At 42.4% G+C, this 15,842-nt stretch overlaps 1 protein-coding gene across 1 annotated transcript; it reads right to left on the bottom strand.

The window, feature by feature from the left end:
- Positions 1 to 553: 553 nt before the first annotated feature.
- On the bottom strand, positions 554 to 12,601 carry LOC311242708 (serine/threonine-protein phosphatase 2A catalytic subunit alpha isoform-like). Its single transcript, XM_084331715.1, has 7 exons — positions 12,196 to 12,601; positions 8,959 to 9,168; positions 7,032 to 7,205; positions 4,382 to 4,471; positions 3,337 to 3,498; positions 1,531 to 1,649; positions 554 to 1,360 (listed from the first exon to the last, which is right to left on the bottom strand). Exons 1-7 carry the CDS (start codon positions 12,295 to 12,297, stop codon positions 1,288 to 1,290), a joined length of 930 nt encoding a protein of 309 aa, XP_084187841.1. The 5' UTR covers positions 12,298 to 12,601; the 3' UTR covers positions 554 to 1,287.
- Between the last annotated feature and the right edge of the window lie 3,241 nt (positions 12,602 to 15,842).

Raw genomic sequence — 15,842 nt, 5'->3', positions numbered from 1 at the left:
AACTGAAGTCAAGTTATAAAATACAAGTGGCTTTTATTTTCAGTAACGTTACTTCTATGATCACATCCGTTATTACTACTTACCATTTCAGCCGACTTTACTAGCAAGTGGTAAATGATTAGTAATTGATCAATAAAAGTTAGTGGAGTACCCCCCACACACACACACAGAACTAGACCGGTGTATATATAGGCTATGCAATGTGAGCGTCTTGTAAAACAGCACAATTTAAACACAAACATCTTAATATGAATCAATATAGCTATCTATAGTCTATTATGTGGATTTTATTCACCATGGTTTATGTTAGTTAAGGCAAACTCGAGTTCTGGTTCATAATAATAAATCCCCAAACATTTGCAGACCACTAGACAATTAAATTGTACTACATCACATCCAATGCAGAATTCCTAGCAGCCTTGCGATGTAAAAGCAGCTCTAGGAGCTTTTTGGACATCTACCTCCATCTACTGGTGACTTGGCAAACTTCCAGTGAGGTGTGGGGGGGAATTAAAATGTCAGAAACACAAATGAAGAAGCAACTTCAGGTCTTTATTATATATATATATATAGCTGAGGCTGCAAAACATCAAGCTATGTCTTTTTATGTACCAGTATTGCCTATTCAAAGTAAACACATTAATTTCCACGAGACTGCAGAGGGGGAAACAAGGCTACTTACGCTGGAGTGAAATATAAAAAGAATGCAATCGGTCAGTGTCATGTGTTAAAAATCAAATACAAAAGTGCAAATAGAACTAATTCACTTCCGACGTGTACCCCTATAATCTCAGTTCACACAAAATAAATACTTGCGTTTCAGTTACAAAAGAAAAATAAGTCACATTATATTTACTTATTTTACTGCAACCTTTGATTTGAGGCCATGCCAAAGTGAAAGATGCAGCTTCTATATACTGTATATGGCAATATACTCTAGTCATTAACATCCTAACACAAAAGTTACTTACATTTAGGCATTCATCTCAGAATGACTTCGTTCATAGCAGATATATTTTCTCCTGACGAATCCAGCAGGTATTGTGACCGTAATCTTCATGTGGACAATCATTATCAGAGATACAAATATCATGCACAGAGAAAACAAGGATGCAAGGATGGTGGTCTTGTTATTAACTAGATGTGACACTTTCCAATGCATTATGATTATGGCACATATTTTTTGGTCCATGGGGTAATGAACGCTTAATTTCCTCACACCTGTAACCCTTCTCTCATCTTTCTCAAGTTGACTGCAGCACTTCTAGGCAGATTGAAGAGCTTTTTTTAGAGGAAGTAGTCGGGGGTGCGCCGGGTCACGTGAGGCTCTCCTCTGCGAGGGGCGGGGTCAAACTGTAGGCTGAGAGAGGGGAACAAGCGGCAACACTCAGAAACGACTCCGACCGTCAGTTAGTTCATTCATCGCGCTGGATTTATTGTGAATAATATCAATACTCTTGTAGACTTCGTGCTAATTTCACATACAAAAACAAAACTACATACTACACCCACTGTGATGGTTTTACTTACAAGGAGTACTTCAGTGTATCGTCAAGCTCCATGATTGCCGCCTGGTTGCCACAACGATAGCAGTAGTTTGGTGCACTGAAGATTGTCACTACATTACGGTCATGGCACCAGTTGTAACCCTGTGTAAAGAGGCAAAAAGCTAGATTTTTAACATTAGCTAAATATATGAATGAATGGATGAATAGTTTATTTCAAACAATAAAATAATCAAGAAATAACTGTAAAAAGATAATTTGCTGTGAAAAGAAAAAGAAATAATAAAGTAAGATAAAATAATAACAGTCTCTTGTATGAAAAGGAATAGGAATAATCTATTTGCTTATCAGGTCCTACCCCTTATTGCAATAAACCCTTACAAGAATTTTTCAAACATAGTGTTCAATTTTCTTCCAACAAAATCACTTGTCCATCGATCAAGTTAATATATAACCATTACTGTTAATAAGTAATAGTTATTTTACAATCAATAGGCTATTGTCCATCCAGTATCTTTAGAAAGAAAAGGGTATAGGCTGTACCTACTGTATATGAGGTATACACTCTTTTTTCTTAACCAAAACAGGGTTGGTAATGTAACTGCATGCAATTCCCACTAAAGCCCCAATCTGTGAATGTTTTGACCATATCAATGTGGGGTATATTCAGATTAGGGATGCACCGATCCGATATTGGTATCGGCCGCCGATATCAGTAAAATAGCTGGATCGGGTATCGGTAAAAAAAATAAAAATATGATTTTTTTTTCTTAAAAAAAAGAAAAAAAATATGAAATAACAATTCAGTACATTTATATCTATGTGTTCATTTGTTACATTTAGTTTCACTAAGTTAGGAAAGTAATGTTTTAAGTCAAGCCTTGCCTTGCACAAAAGAATGATCCCAGTCTCTTCCACACAGTGACAGTGAGGCATACAGTTTATTAATTGAATGAATGAAGTTTATTTTCGGTCTTTGTTTACAACAAATCAAAAACACTGATCCTTTACAATTCTTAAAAACAAAATATATTTTAATATAAAAAAAAAACGTGGATTAAAATGTTTATTTCTAAAAAAAATTGGAGAAAAAAATTTGGACAATGGGTATCGGATCGGTATCGGTATTGGCCGATACCCAAACCCAGGTATCGGTATCGGCACTGAAAAAGTCGGATCGGTGCATCCCTAATTCAGATACATAAATTCTTAAGGAACACGCCAACATTTTCGGAAATTAGCTTACTGTCTTCTCCAGAGAGAGACAAGAAGATAGATACCAGTTTCCTCTCTGTACGTTCAGTAGAAAGCTATCTGGCTGCACGTTAGCCTAGCTTAGCACAATGAATGGCCTAGGCATTGTCCAACTAACACCTCTCCCGAAGGCTAACCGGTCATGTCCGCTTCCATTCATTGTGCTAAGCTAGGCTAACATGCAGCCAGATAGCTTTCTACTGAACGCACAGAGAGGAAACTGGTATCTATCTTCTTGTCTCTCTCTGGAGAAGACGGTAAGCTAATTTCCCAAAATGTTGGCGTGTTCCTTTAAATACATAGAGATTGATCTGTAGATGGAAAATACGCTATTTGTAACTTCCTTAACCTGTTGTGAATCGAAATACAGCAAATATGATTAAAAACTCATATTTACCTGTTGACTAGTGTTAAATCCTTGTATCAATGACTCAGTAAATCAACTAGAGAATAAAAACATGTCTCCATTCTTATTTTTGGTGGAGGGGCTATCAATTTGTTTGCGTTTGGATCACTTATTAGGCCTTTCAGGCAAACTATTACTATTAATGTCCTATGGTAAGTGGGTCAAAAGTACCTCCATGACCAGCTGGTGGGCTCTTGAGACCAGAGTGAGGCCATTTGCATGATTAAAGGTCTCGGAGATGTCCTGCCCGAAGGTGTAGCCCGCGCCGCGGGGAGAGATGCCCCAGCCACCGCGGTCGTCCGGGTCGGACCACAAAAGGTCACACATTGGACCCTACAAGACAGAGAGAATCACCACGTTGAGTGAGGTCAACTCCACCGAACCACTTTACCTAATGACATACTCAAAATGATTAAGACACTTATCGTTGGACTGCGATAGAAGCTCACGTCCGAGAGGAAAGGTCTAACAAAAAGGTAAGAGTGAAAAGACACAGCGATGCAAAGACATTCTCTTTTTTTTTTTTTATTGATCTTTTTCCCCCTCCATTTTCCTCCGATTTTCTCCCATCCCAATGTTAGTCGTATGCCAATTCCCAGTCCCTTCCTGGTCGCTGCGCACTTACCCCCCACAGTCAGATCATCTGGGAGAGTGGAGGCTACCACGTGCTTCCTCCGACACACGTCCAGCCAATCACCGCTTCTTTTCACCTGGCAGCGCGGATTCTCATCGAGAGGGCGTAGCGTGTGGGAGGACCACACTATCCCCCTCAAGTCCTATCCGCGCTTAGCAGGCGCCCCGACCGAACTGTAGGAGTCGCTGTTTACAACGACCCGGACCCACCCCGCCAGCTTCTCCCACCCTCTAATACAGCCAATTGTATTAGTGCAGACGGCCAGCCAAGCTGGTGACAACCCCGGAGCTGTGAGCTGGATTCGAACAGGCGAATCCAGCTCACAGCTCCGGGGTTGGTGACGAACGCAATCTCCGCTCGGCCACCTAACCGCCGCAAAGACATTCTTCTAATGATCGCACTTGCATATTAGGATGTCCTTGTCGAGGCTTAAAACATAAAAGATATATAAACTGTAAATGTTTGCAATGTTTTTATCTTGATCAACAATACATAACATTCCCTCAAATCAACATAATTCTGGATTATCGAGAGGAAATATTTCGGATGTCACGTCGACGTGGAACAATGGGTCGTATCTACCTCATGAGGGACCTCCTGCAAGCGATCCAGCGCTTTGATGTGTTCCAGCGTGTCTATCGAAGGGGACAATCCTCCGTGGAGGCAGAAGATCTGAAAGAACAAGACGCAGGGCAGTGTGTAACACCTGTGTTAATAACATGTGTGTGTGCATGCTATATATGTCCCAAAATCTAGAGGTCCTAATTGGGTCCTCCTGCTTGAAGCTAGACAGATACCTAGAAGGTTATGTGTGCTGACCTGGGACTACAATGTAGTTTACAACCAATACTAACTGTACAAAGAAGTATCTTCCAGGCTTACGATAACCTTTTGATTCATGATGACATAAGATAGAATACGTTTTAAAATCTTATAAAACAACATTTAGGAGGGCTTATAACAGCAATATAGGAGCTTGTACTTGTAGAACGGCTCCTTAGTACCTTGGTGGTAAATGCATTTTCACGCCCTGCCGTTATAAACAAGAGTAACTTCTCTCTAGCTTCAAACAGTGTCCTATGGCAGCTACTCTGTTTTCCTCTGAGGATATTTATCTTTTTTTATTCACTTCTCTGAGTTTCAGATTTCTCTCCCAAAACGACAAAGTGCACCTTCAATTAGATTAGATTCAAAGGTATTGTCATTGTACAGCACAGGTACAGTACAACAAAAACTAGTTGGCATCTAACCAGAGGTAACAGGGAAGTGCATTAACAATATACGGTGTGTTTAAATGTAAACAAGTAATTAAGTGGAATATATATATATATAATGAAACTACTGAGTGATATGCTAATCTGATGTATGTATAGTATTATTATGTACAGTGATACAAATATAAATACACTATGGTAGTAAGCCATACTGACCAGGGGTATAACTAATACAGAGTAGGTATGGGATATATACAAATATAGATACAGTGTGTATATAAACAGGAATATATATATATGGTATATATATACAATGTTATATGGATAGACTATAGGTTGAAGTAGGTAGTTATGATTACAGTGTAAGACAGTTGTAGGCAGTATATAGGTATAAAGAGTGTTCAGAGTTCAAGGGGATAGTTCAGATTTTATAAAAAAAAAAAAAAAAAATATTACCCTAGCCATATTCCCTATACTTACCGATGATGTTGTCAATCGATAAGAGTCCTTTCTCAGCACAATCAATGGTGTTCATTATTCTAGCTCCGCCTAAATTGCCACAAACTAATGCAAAGTCAATGGGGTCAAGCTCCTGTCTCTACAAGCTGAGTGAAGACAACTGAAATCTACTCCACACAGTGCACACACAGTCGATTTCAGTTGTCTTCAGTCAGCTTGTGTCACCGGTCTTGACATGCCCTGAGTGGGAGTCGAACCCGGGTTGGCCACACCGCGGGCGCGATTACAGACCGCTATACCAAGAGGTGAATTCACTTCTTGGTAATGTGTCTGGATGCCTTTTAAGGGGGAGTGAGTTTACTTGCAGTACCGCTACGTGCCACAGTCACTTCACAACACTTGAAGTCCATCGTGACTGTGGATATACTTGCGGTACCTCCGTTACACTCACCCCCCTAAACTCACTCACCCAGGGCCCCACATTGGGCGCCACGTGTCACCGGTCTTATTTTGACATGCCCTGAGTGGGAGTCGAACCCGGGTCGGCCACACCGCGGGCGCGATTACAGACCACTATACCAAGAGGTGAATTCACTTCTTGGTAATGTGTCTGTATGCCTTTTTAAAGGATAACTCCACTTTTTTTTTAAATTAGCTTATTTAACATCTTCCCTGGAGTTAGACAAGAAGATGCATACCTTTTTTGTCTCTGTGCGTGCATTTTAGCTTTGGGAATAGACGCTCCGTTAGCATAGCTTAGCTTCATCACTGGAAGTGGGGGAGGACAGTAGCCTTACAGTGCCTTACAGTGTATTGCAAGGTCTGACATTGACCAAACTTGATATGCATGACCTTGGTGGGCTCTAGGTCAACTCCTGAAAAGGGGGTCAATGTCAGACCTTGCAATCAAAAGTTAGGGGCGCACTGAAATTATGGCAAGGGTTATTAGCCCCCTAACTTTTGATTGCAAAGTCTGACATTGACCCCCTTTTCAGGAGTTGACCTAGAGCCCACCAAGGTCATGCATATCAAGTTTGGTCAATGTCAGACCTTGCAATACACTGTAAGGCACTGTAAGGCTACTGTCCTCCCCCACTTCCAGTGATGAAGCTAAGCTATGCTAACGGAGCGTCTATTCCCAAAGCTAAAATGCACGCACAGAGACAAAAAAGGTATGCATCTTCTTGTCTAACTCCAGGGAAGATGTTAAATAAGCTAATTTAAAAAAAAAAGTGGAGTTATCCTTTAAGGGGGAGTGAGTTTACTTGCAGTACCGCTACGTGCCACAGTCACTTCACAACACTTGAAGCCCATCGTGACTGTGGATATACTCGCGGTACCTCCGTTACACTTGTTTAGAGAGGGGCTCGACCCCACTGACTCGGCATTGGCTTGTGGCTAACTAGCCTGAGCTGGTATGAGAAACAGCATGTATTGTGCCGAGAGGGGACTCTGCCGATCAACATGATTGGTAAGTAGGAAAAAGGATAGGGTTCCAAAACTCTGACCTATCCCTTCAAGTCAGATACAGTATCTCCCATTCCGGTGCATCATCTCACCTGGTTGTCGACCAGTGCAGTGAGGGGCAGATAGTCAAAGAGGTCTGTGAAGTACTTCCACACGTTCGCATTTCCATATTTCCTTAAGCACTCGTCGTAGAAACCGTATACTTGAGTGATCTGCCTGCTCTCATGGTTACCTCTCAAAATGGTGATTCGTTCCCGGTACCGTACCTGAAAAAGCGATAATGTATTCATGACAACAAAAACAAAAACATGCACATATTTCTGTGTGTCCACGATACCCCGCTGAACACTACGCACCACTGTGGAATCATGTAATAGACTTCCAAGTTCCAGATAGCATTTTTTTTTTATATATTTTTTTTTATATAAATAAATGTTATAGCACTTTAAAAAAGGGACACGCCAACATTATGGGAAATACGCTTACTGTCTTCTCCAGAGTCTGACAAGATAGATAGATACCAATTTCCTCTCTGTGCGTTCTGTAGAAAGCTTTCCGGCTACCAGCTAGCCTATTATACAGAGAGAGGTGTTTTTGGCCAACAACTAAGCTAGTGGTCTGTATCCGCTTCCATTCATTTGTGCTAAGCTAGGCTAGCTTGCAGCCAGATCACTTTCTACTGAACGCACAGAGGAATTTGCTATCCACTTGAGAGAAAACGGTGTTTTTTCAATGTATATTTGGTTTATAAACTGATATAAAGAGACGCTTTAAGAGGGTAATACCATTATCATCACGGGATGATATAGACGGTGGTGAACCAGCGGTTTCACAGGCACAGGCCGCGTTAGCAGAGCAGAATGTTTTGAATTCCGAGGACACAAAGATAACGGAGCAGCACAGGAGACACAGAGGCAGAGCGCAATGGCGGTTTTGACAGTAATGAAATGTTTTGAAATGTGTGAAAGGTTATTAGCCGTTGTCATGACAGCGCATGACAACCAGAAGAGGGGCGGGCTATCGTTGCTATGACGAAGATCCTATAAAGCTGACAGTGTTTCCGGGTGTAAGCCAGACCAAGAGCGGCTAAGGGCAGACTACAATCTGACTAGGACTGAGAGACTCTCTCCTCTCATCACGGAGAGGGGGGGGGGGGGGGGGGGGAGGAGGAATGACACATCATCATTAGCTTCGGCTAACGGGAGAAGGGTTCTGGCTACGACCAGGCCTGACCACCATTGGACTGAAAAGCAGAAGGACGATAGACTGAACACACCGAAAAGTCATTAGAATAGATTTTACAAGGACAATACGAATTGGTTCCCATCTGATTATGAGGTCTCTGTTTATGTAAATAAACACTGCTTCTCCTTGTAAGGTATTACGCTGTGTCAAAGTGTCGAATTCTTACGAAGGTGGAGAATTATTATGGTTTGCGGATCGCACTAATGGGGAGAGATAAGGATTGTATCAGCCAGTATATGAGACGTCAGGACCATTAAAAGTACACAACGCAGAGGAGTAGATGGAGAGAGGATAACACAAGAAGACGTGATACTGGCCGAATGATCAGAATCTAACACACTATCTTCTTGTCTGACCCTGGAGAAGACGGTGAGCACATTTCACATTGATTGATTGATTGAACATTTTATTAACAGATTGCAGAATGGGTAGAATACAGTACAGCTCAATACACACAATTGTTAAGGGGATGCAGACCAGAGAAAGACTTTCGTCTTGTTTACATCAGGGTCCCCCCATTTAATCATAACATACATAACATACGGATAGACAGTACTGTTACATCTAGACATTTATGACATACCAGATCTACAAATATACAGTACTGATTATGAGTACAAAAGAGAGTATATACATTTGAGGGGGAAGAAACTATACATTGGAGGAGGTTGGGTGGGTGGGCTGGGGGGGGGGGGGGGGGGGGTGCTATATAATACATAATACATAATGTCGGCGTGTTCCTTTAACAGGTGTTTCAGGTGTCATCGTTTTTACCTTCAGAGATACCAGGAGAGAGACCGTTTCTACAGAATAATAGCCCCGGTCCACATAGTCTCCCATGAAGAGGTAGTTGGTGTCCGGAGACTTCCCCCCGATCTTGAACAGCTCCATCAGGTCGTGGAACTGACCGTGGACATCGCCACAGACCGTGACGGGACATCGCACCTCCTGCACGTTGGACTCCTTCGTCAGGATCTCCTTGGCCTGAGGAGAAAGACAGGAAGACACAAGGTGCGGATGGCAGGCGATTAAAGAAAGAGATATTTTTATATTCAGAGTTATATTGTTTACACTGTTTATCTTTTCTCTTATTTTTATATTCAGATCCAATTGTATTGCTTATAATATATTATCAGTCTTTCTACTATTACCCTGCCCATACCTGTACCCCCCCCCCCCTCCCCCATGCTGCTATGATGCCTGAATTTCCCCAATTGGATCAATAAAGGAAGATCTTATTTTATCTTAACACTATCCCGCCCAACAACGTATATATCCGTGTTTCGAATCCATGCTTAAAGGACAGAGGACGGATATATCCGTGACAAGGTTGTTTTGGCTTTTATTCAATTTTTTTTTTTTTTTTATCCACTTTTTCTCCCATTTTCTATTTTTCTCCCATCCCAATTTCGTATCATTTAACTCAACCCTCCCCTGTCACGAACGCTGTTTCTTGCCTCCCACAAGCCGGCTGCAATGTGGACTAAGTCATACATAGCACAAGTCCCCTCCGGTACTTGAGGTAACAGCAGTCGCATCTTTTCACCTGCGCAGCTCGATCTCTCAGTGGCGAGGAGTAACGCGTGGGAGGCTCACGCTGCCCCCGACACTTCCTGATTCTACTGCGCAGGCGCACCAACCGACCTGTAGGAGTCGCTGTCCACAACGCCCGATCCCCACCCATCAGTTTCCCACCCCCTAATACGGCCAATGTGTATTAGTACGGACGACCAGCTAAACTGAAAGCAATGTGGAGCGCTGGGCTCGAACAGGCGATCCCAGCGTCTCAGCATTCGTGGCGAGCGCCTTGCCCACTACGCCACGTAGCCGCCCCGGCTTTTATTCCATTTTAATAACCTATTCAAGGATGCCGAGTGGCACTGCAGATGTACCCTACTCTTTGAATTCGAGAAAGTGCATTACCGGCCAGATCCTCTTAGGGGCGCTATCTCGATAATGCAGTGTTCCCTGTGGCAGAAGCTGTCTTTTTTTTTCTGGATCTCTAATGTCGTTTTCTACTAACCTGAAGCGATCGCTATTGCCTGTTGCACGGAATACGTTTTGGATCGCGGATTTCACTATGCAGTAAGGGGATATATCATCAGCCAATGGACATATCGATCTACCAGATGGCGATCGATAACTGGGGAATGCTCGGGGGATCCAACCGGCTCATGGTAAGATCTTTTTCACGTAAATTACATGCTGATCAGAGCTTGTTATGATACTCAACCAGGCGATCAGCGTATGTGGCTACTGAGATGAACACGGTTATTGGTAATCAATAATCAGAAACGACGTCCCCCGCCCCCCCCCCCATTTCATGCATACATGCTTGAGGATCGTACCGATCATATGCAGTTTGAGTTTTAACTGTAGCTTCTGTATAACGGAAATGCCATTGGATATAACGTTAGTAGCTATTAGCCCTTTATCCAGCCTTCCAGGAAATATACTAGACCAAATCCCGTATAACGCTTATATTCACGGCGCTATAAAATGAGAACATATTGATGAACGTATTTTTTTTTTCTTTAAGCCATTTTGAAGGGACGGTTTATGGTCTCAATTGACAATGAGAATGGACAGATAGCAATACTATAAAGTATAGATTTAGCTCTACAAACAGCCCCACGGACTGTGCAAGTCTGTTTACATATGCTGGTCGTCTAGAGTGATATTAGACGCATCCCAGTGGCCGCCAATGTGTTAAGAGAAGGTAGGGGTGGGTGGGGTTAACAAAAAAAAGATAGAGAATCGTGATTCTATGTTCCAAGATCAAAAATCTTTCTTTCAGTTTTTTGTGATATGGTTAGAACTTTGTCGTGACTTTAGAACTATAAATTGTTCGCTTGCTAAATCCTACAGATTGTCAAGATTAGCCAAGCAGAAAGACTCAGACAATGTAAAAAACAACAACAACAACAACAACAACAACAACAACAACAACAACAACAACAACAACAACAACAACAACATAATACACATGACGTAATAAATAAAAAAGAGGAAGCAATTCAGACGTTCTTGTGTGCCGTGAACTTTTTGTTTTATTGGCTCATCTGAGGTGTCCGTGTCCTGCCATCACCTGCACCCAGGGGGCGGGACATCGCTGCATGGGGCATCAACCTGTGGAATTAGTCTACCAAGAAAATGATCCGTTTGTGCCCTACCCTCCTACCATATTTACAACACAAAGAAGCATTTTCTTTTGTAGATTAACAACGTTAGTAAACATGGCTTCTAAAAAGGCAATTTCCTGGATTTGTACTAATATTCTAGAGGTAATTTCTGCCACCCTCAAAATTACATATATTTAATGTATACATCAAATGTGTAAAGTCATGATGGTGTGGACGTGACTAGATTACGTTCTCCCCTCAATATTCTGGCTGGGGTAGCATAGCATACACTGACTGAATTGATGTTGAATGACGGGATCAAAGCAAAGCCATGGACCCTCATCATAGAGGCATATTGCTTCAAGTTCAAGTTATGTTTTATTTGTCACATAACTAAGGTACATGTACATTGCAGTTTTGATTGATTGATTGAAAATTGTATTAACAGATTGCAGAATTGGTACAGTACAGTACGGCTCAATACACACAATTGTTAAGGGGATGCATGCAGACCAGAGAAAGACTTTCGTCTTGTTTACATCAGGGTCCCCCATTTTCAATTAATCATAAAGTGAAATGCTTGGTTCTGTATGAGCCCCCTGAGATTGTGCTTCATATACAGTCAAAAGTCAAAAGAATAAAGGCTAACACTATACAAAATATACAATGTACAAACTAAAGTACAAGCTAAAGTACAAAGTGAAGTACAAAATGCAAACAATAAAGTACAAATGCAAGATTTTCAAAATGCTAAAATTAGGAAATTGAGGTAGGGGGATGTAGGGATGTGGTAGACTGGTAGTCAATACATTCGGTTATTGTTCAACCTTAACTGATGGATAATAATAACCATCCTGGATGCAGCGTTATAGTTTAATCCCAACCTCACCTTTTCACAGAGGACCTTGACTTGGTTTTCTGACAGCTGCTTGCATTCGTTGAGCTGCTCGATCCATCCATCCAACTCCTTGGTGAATGACTTGTCGTCCATGCCTAGGGGTAGGGGGTGGTTCAATGCCCGTGAACAGCGCTTGTTATGAGCTGAACGTCGTGCTTACCGACTCACTCACTCACTCACTCACGGTGCGCTCCCGAAAAATCAATGCGTCAACAACACTGCTGCGCCCGGACAGCGGATTTGCGTCCCTGCAAAATGTGTCCCAACGCGAGTGTCCGCCTTTTACATGATATGGAGGATAATCATCATTTGTTTCTCGATCTTGAATTGGCAGGTGAACACGGTGAATTGTTGTTAGTGTGTGGAGGACCCAGCCCCACGGTGTTTACGTGACTGACTGCCTGGTGCGTCTGGGTTCACTCGAAAAGTGTCACAGGGTAATAATGTGAGGCCCCGCGTGTAGTGCCTCTCTGGATCAAGTTCGAGTTTCAAGTTCTGTTTTATTTGTCACATATAATGTACATTACTACAGTGAACTGCTTGGTTCTGTATGACCCTCCTGAGATTGTGCTTCATACAGTAAAAAGTCAAAAGAATAAAGGCCAAACACTAATACAATTACAAAATATTCAATATACAAACTAAAGTACAACCTAAAGTACAAAATGCAAACAATAAAGTGCAAATGCAGGATTTTTTTTAATGCAAAAATGTAAGAATGAGGTAGGGATGTCGTGCAAATCTTTTTGTAATAAATACAAATAGTGTGTACTGTATAGTGTCCACCACGGCAATGTCGGCGAGGACACTCCAGAGGCACCGTTTGGCTACCCAAAGACTAGAGATCTGTTATAAAAGGACAACACGGTATGATTTCTTGTACACACAGTTATTTTTATCAATTGTATTTGGCGTGCTACCATTAGCCGTTTTAATTTGCCCTTGCCGGTAAGCGACGCGCTGTCTTAAATGGAGCGCACCTTTTTTCTCTATCCGGTAGTGATATGTCGCCATCTGCTGTCTGAAGAGAGAAAGTGTATTACTACTGCACACACACACACACACACGCATGCACACACACACGCACACAAACACACGCAGTCACGCACACACACTTACACGCGCACACAAAAGCGAGCAAGCGCACCCGTACACGACCATAAACTCCAACAACCTAGGCAGTAAAGGGGTGCAGGATTTGGTGGGTGGGTGGTGATGTGACAAAACCGAGGAAAACAAAAATAAACCACGTGAACTTTGGAAATTACTCAACAATCAACTAGGCTGCAGTAAAAAACTCAAAACCAGGTTCTCAAACATAAACATAAAGACGGACAACACGCTCATCACAGACAAGCTGGATGTAGCCAATTACTTAAACACTTTCTTCACAAACATAGCCACAACACTGGTAAACAAACTACCCTCCCACTCAGGGCAGTATGGGGTAGAACACATAGTAGCATACTACAAGAACCTAGGCGTCCACAAAGACGACTTCAAACTGGAAATAGTAACTACAGATGAGGTACTCAAAAAACTGAGCGCCCTCCAACCAAACAAGGCCACTGGCCATGACAACATCCCCTCCAAATTCCTCAGAGACTCAGCAGCAGCCATCACCCCAGTCATCACACACATAATAAACCTCTCCATAAAACAGGGACACGTCCCCAAGGACTTCAAAATTGCGAGAGTAACACCCCTGCACAAAAAGGGCAGCAAATTAGACCCGGGTAACTACCGCCCTGTTTCTATCCTTACATCCATCTCGAAAGTCATGGAAAAAATAGTATACGAACAGATCGAAAAGTACCTCGCGGAAAAAAATCTAATCTACGAATTCCAATCTGGCTTCAGAACATCCCACTCCACTGACACATGCCTTCTCTACTTGAACGACCACATCAAACAAGAGGTGGACGCGGGCAAATACTGCGGCATGGTCATGCTGGACCTACAAAAGGCCTTCGACACTGTCAATCACACCATTCTGATTGACAAGCTAAAAGCAATTGGTTTTGATAGTTTATCAGTGAGCTGGATACAATCCTACCTGGAGGGGAGGGAACAGATGGTGGAAGTAAACGGTACACTATCCCCCCCCCTCACAGTGAGCTGTGGTGTTCCACAAGGAAGCATACTAGGACCGCTACTATTCCTAATTTATGCAAATGACATGTCGTCAGCTTGTGACTGCAACTTGTTCCTGTTTGCGGACGACTCAGCCCTGCTGGTCTCTGACAAGAACAAGTTACAGGTTGAAAAAGCCCTCAGCTCGGAACTAGGCAAAATCTGCATATGGCTCGCCGACAACAAACTATCATTACACATGGGCAAAACAGAGTCCATTCTCTTCGGTTCAAATAACAAACTCAGCAAGACCGACGGCTTCTCGGTTACAGTGGGTGACAATATTATCACAAGGAAAGATGAAATTACCTACCTGGGTTCCATCCTAGAGGCTAATCTTTCCTGTGACAAAATGGCATCCAATGTAATAAAAAAAGTCAACCAACGAACGCGATTCTTGTACCGGATCTCCTCTCTGGTAAACAAGAATACCCTGAAGACTCTAGCAGGAGCACTCATTCAAGGGTACTACGACTATGCTTGCACCTCATGGTACCAAAGCACCTCAAAGGCACTAAAAAACAAATTACAAACATCTCAAAACAAGCTAGTCAGACTACTACTTGACCTGACTCCTAGAACCCACCTCACCCCTGCCCACTTTGACAACCTAGGATGGCTTAGAGTAGACGACAGAGTACAGCAACTTGCAATGGGCCTGGTCTACAAGATACACTACGCGACCAAGGTACCCATGTACATGTCAAAATACTTCCCAAAGGTCAGTGAATACCACGATCACAACACCAGAGGGAGCTCCACAAATCATGTAAAACCCAGATTCGGATCAAACAAGGGACTAAACACGTTTCGCAATTATGCCACATCAATGTGGAACGCCCTGCCTAAAGCTGTAAAGGAATGTGAATCACTACCCACCTTCAAAAACACTCTCAAAAAACACCTACGTGAGACTGCAATTCGAAACTGGCCCCTACAAATGTCCTAACCTAGTTGTACAGTAAATGACCAAGTAAGGCTTTGTCAATATTCAAATGTACAGTGTAAAATGTGTGTGTGTCCCCTTCCCAACCCCCCCCCCCCCCCCCCCCCCCACCTCCAATGTACAGCCCTCACCCAACCCACCCAACCCCACCCCACCCAACCAACCTCCTCCAATGTACAGTTTCTATGCCAAATGTATATACACTCCTTTTCTGGACACTTTGTATCACAAACAGTACTGTATTTGCAAATCTGATATGTCATAAATGTATAGATGTAGCAGTACTGTCTATCTGTATGTCATGTATGTCATATATGTTATGATGAATTGAAAATGGGGGACCCTGATGTAAACAAGTCGAAAGTCTTTCTCTGATCTGCATCCCCTTAACAATTGTATGTATTGAGCTGTACTGTACTGTACCCATTCTGCAATCTGTTAATAAACTTTTCAATCAATCAATCAATGTTAGGGTTGGGTATTTTGTTTAGTTTGTACTGGGTTTGTTGGTTTTTCTTTATTGTTTTCTTTTCTGTACAGTAGGTGGCGGTATGCACCT

The sequence above is a fragment of the Notolepis coatsorum genome (genome assembly GCF_963971535.1).
Source record: "Notolepis coatsorum genome assembly, chromosome: 16".
NCBI lineage: Eukaryota > Metazoa > Chordata > Actinopteri > Aulopiformes > Paralepididae > Notolepis > Notolepis coatsorum.
This window is presented reverse-complemented; position numbering and strand designations above follow the sequence as displayed.

Bases quoted from the DNA above. Each gene is read 5' to 3' on its own strand.
- LOC311242708 (XM_084331715.1), bottom strand. From the start codon at position 12,297: ATGGACGACAAGTCATTCACCAAGGAGTTGGATGGATGGATCGAGCAG. The intron at 7,206-8,958 runs GTAAAAACGATG...TCGCTTTTTCAG, and splicing joins CTCTCCTGGTATCTCTGAAG to GTACGGTACCGGGAACGAAT. The intron at 1,650-3,336 runs GTACTTTTGACC...CTCTTTACACAG, and splicing joins CCCACCAGCTGGTCATGGAG to GGTTACAACTGGTGCCATGA.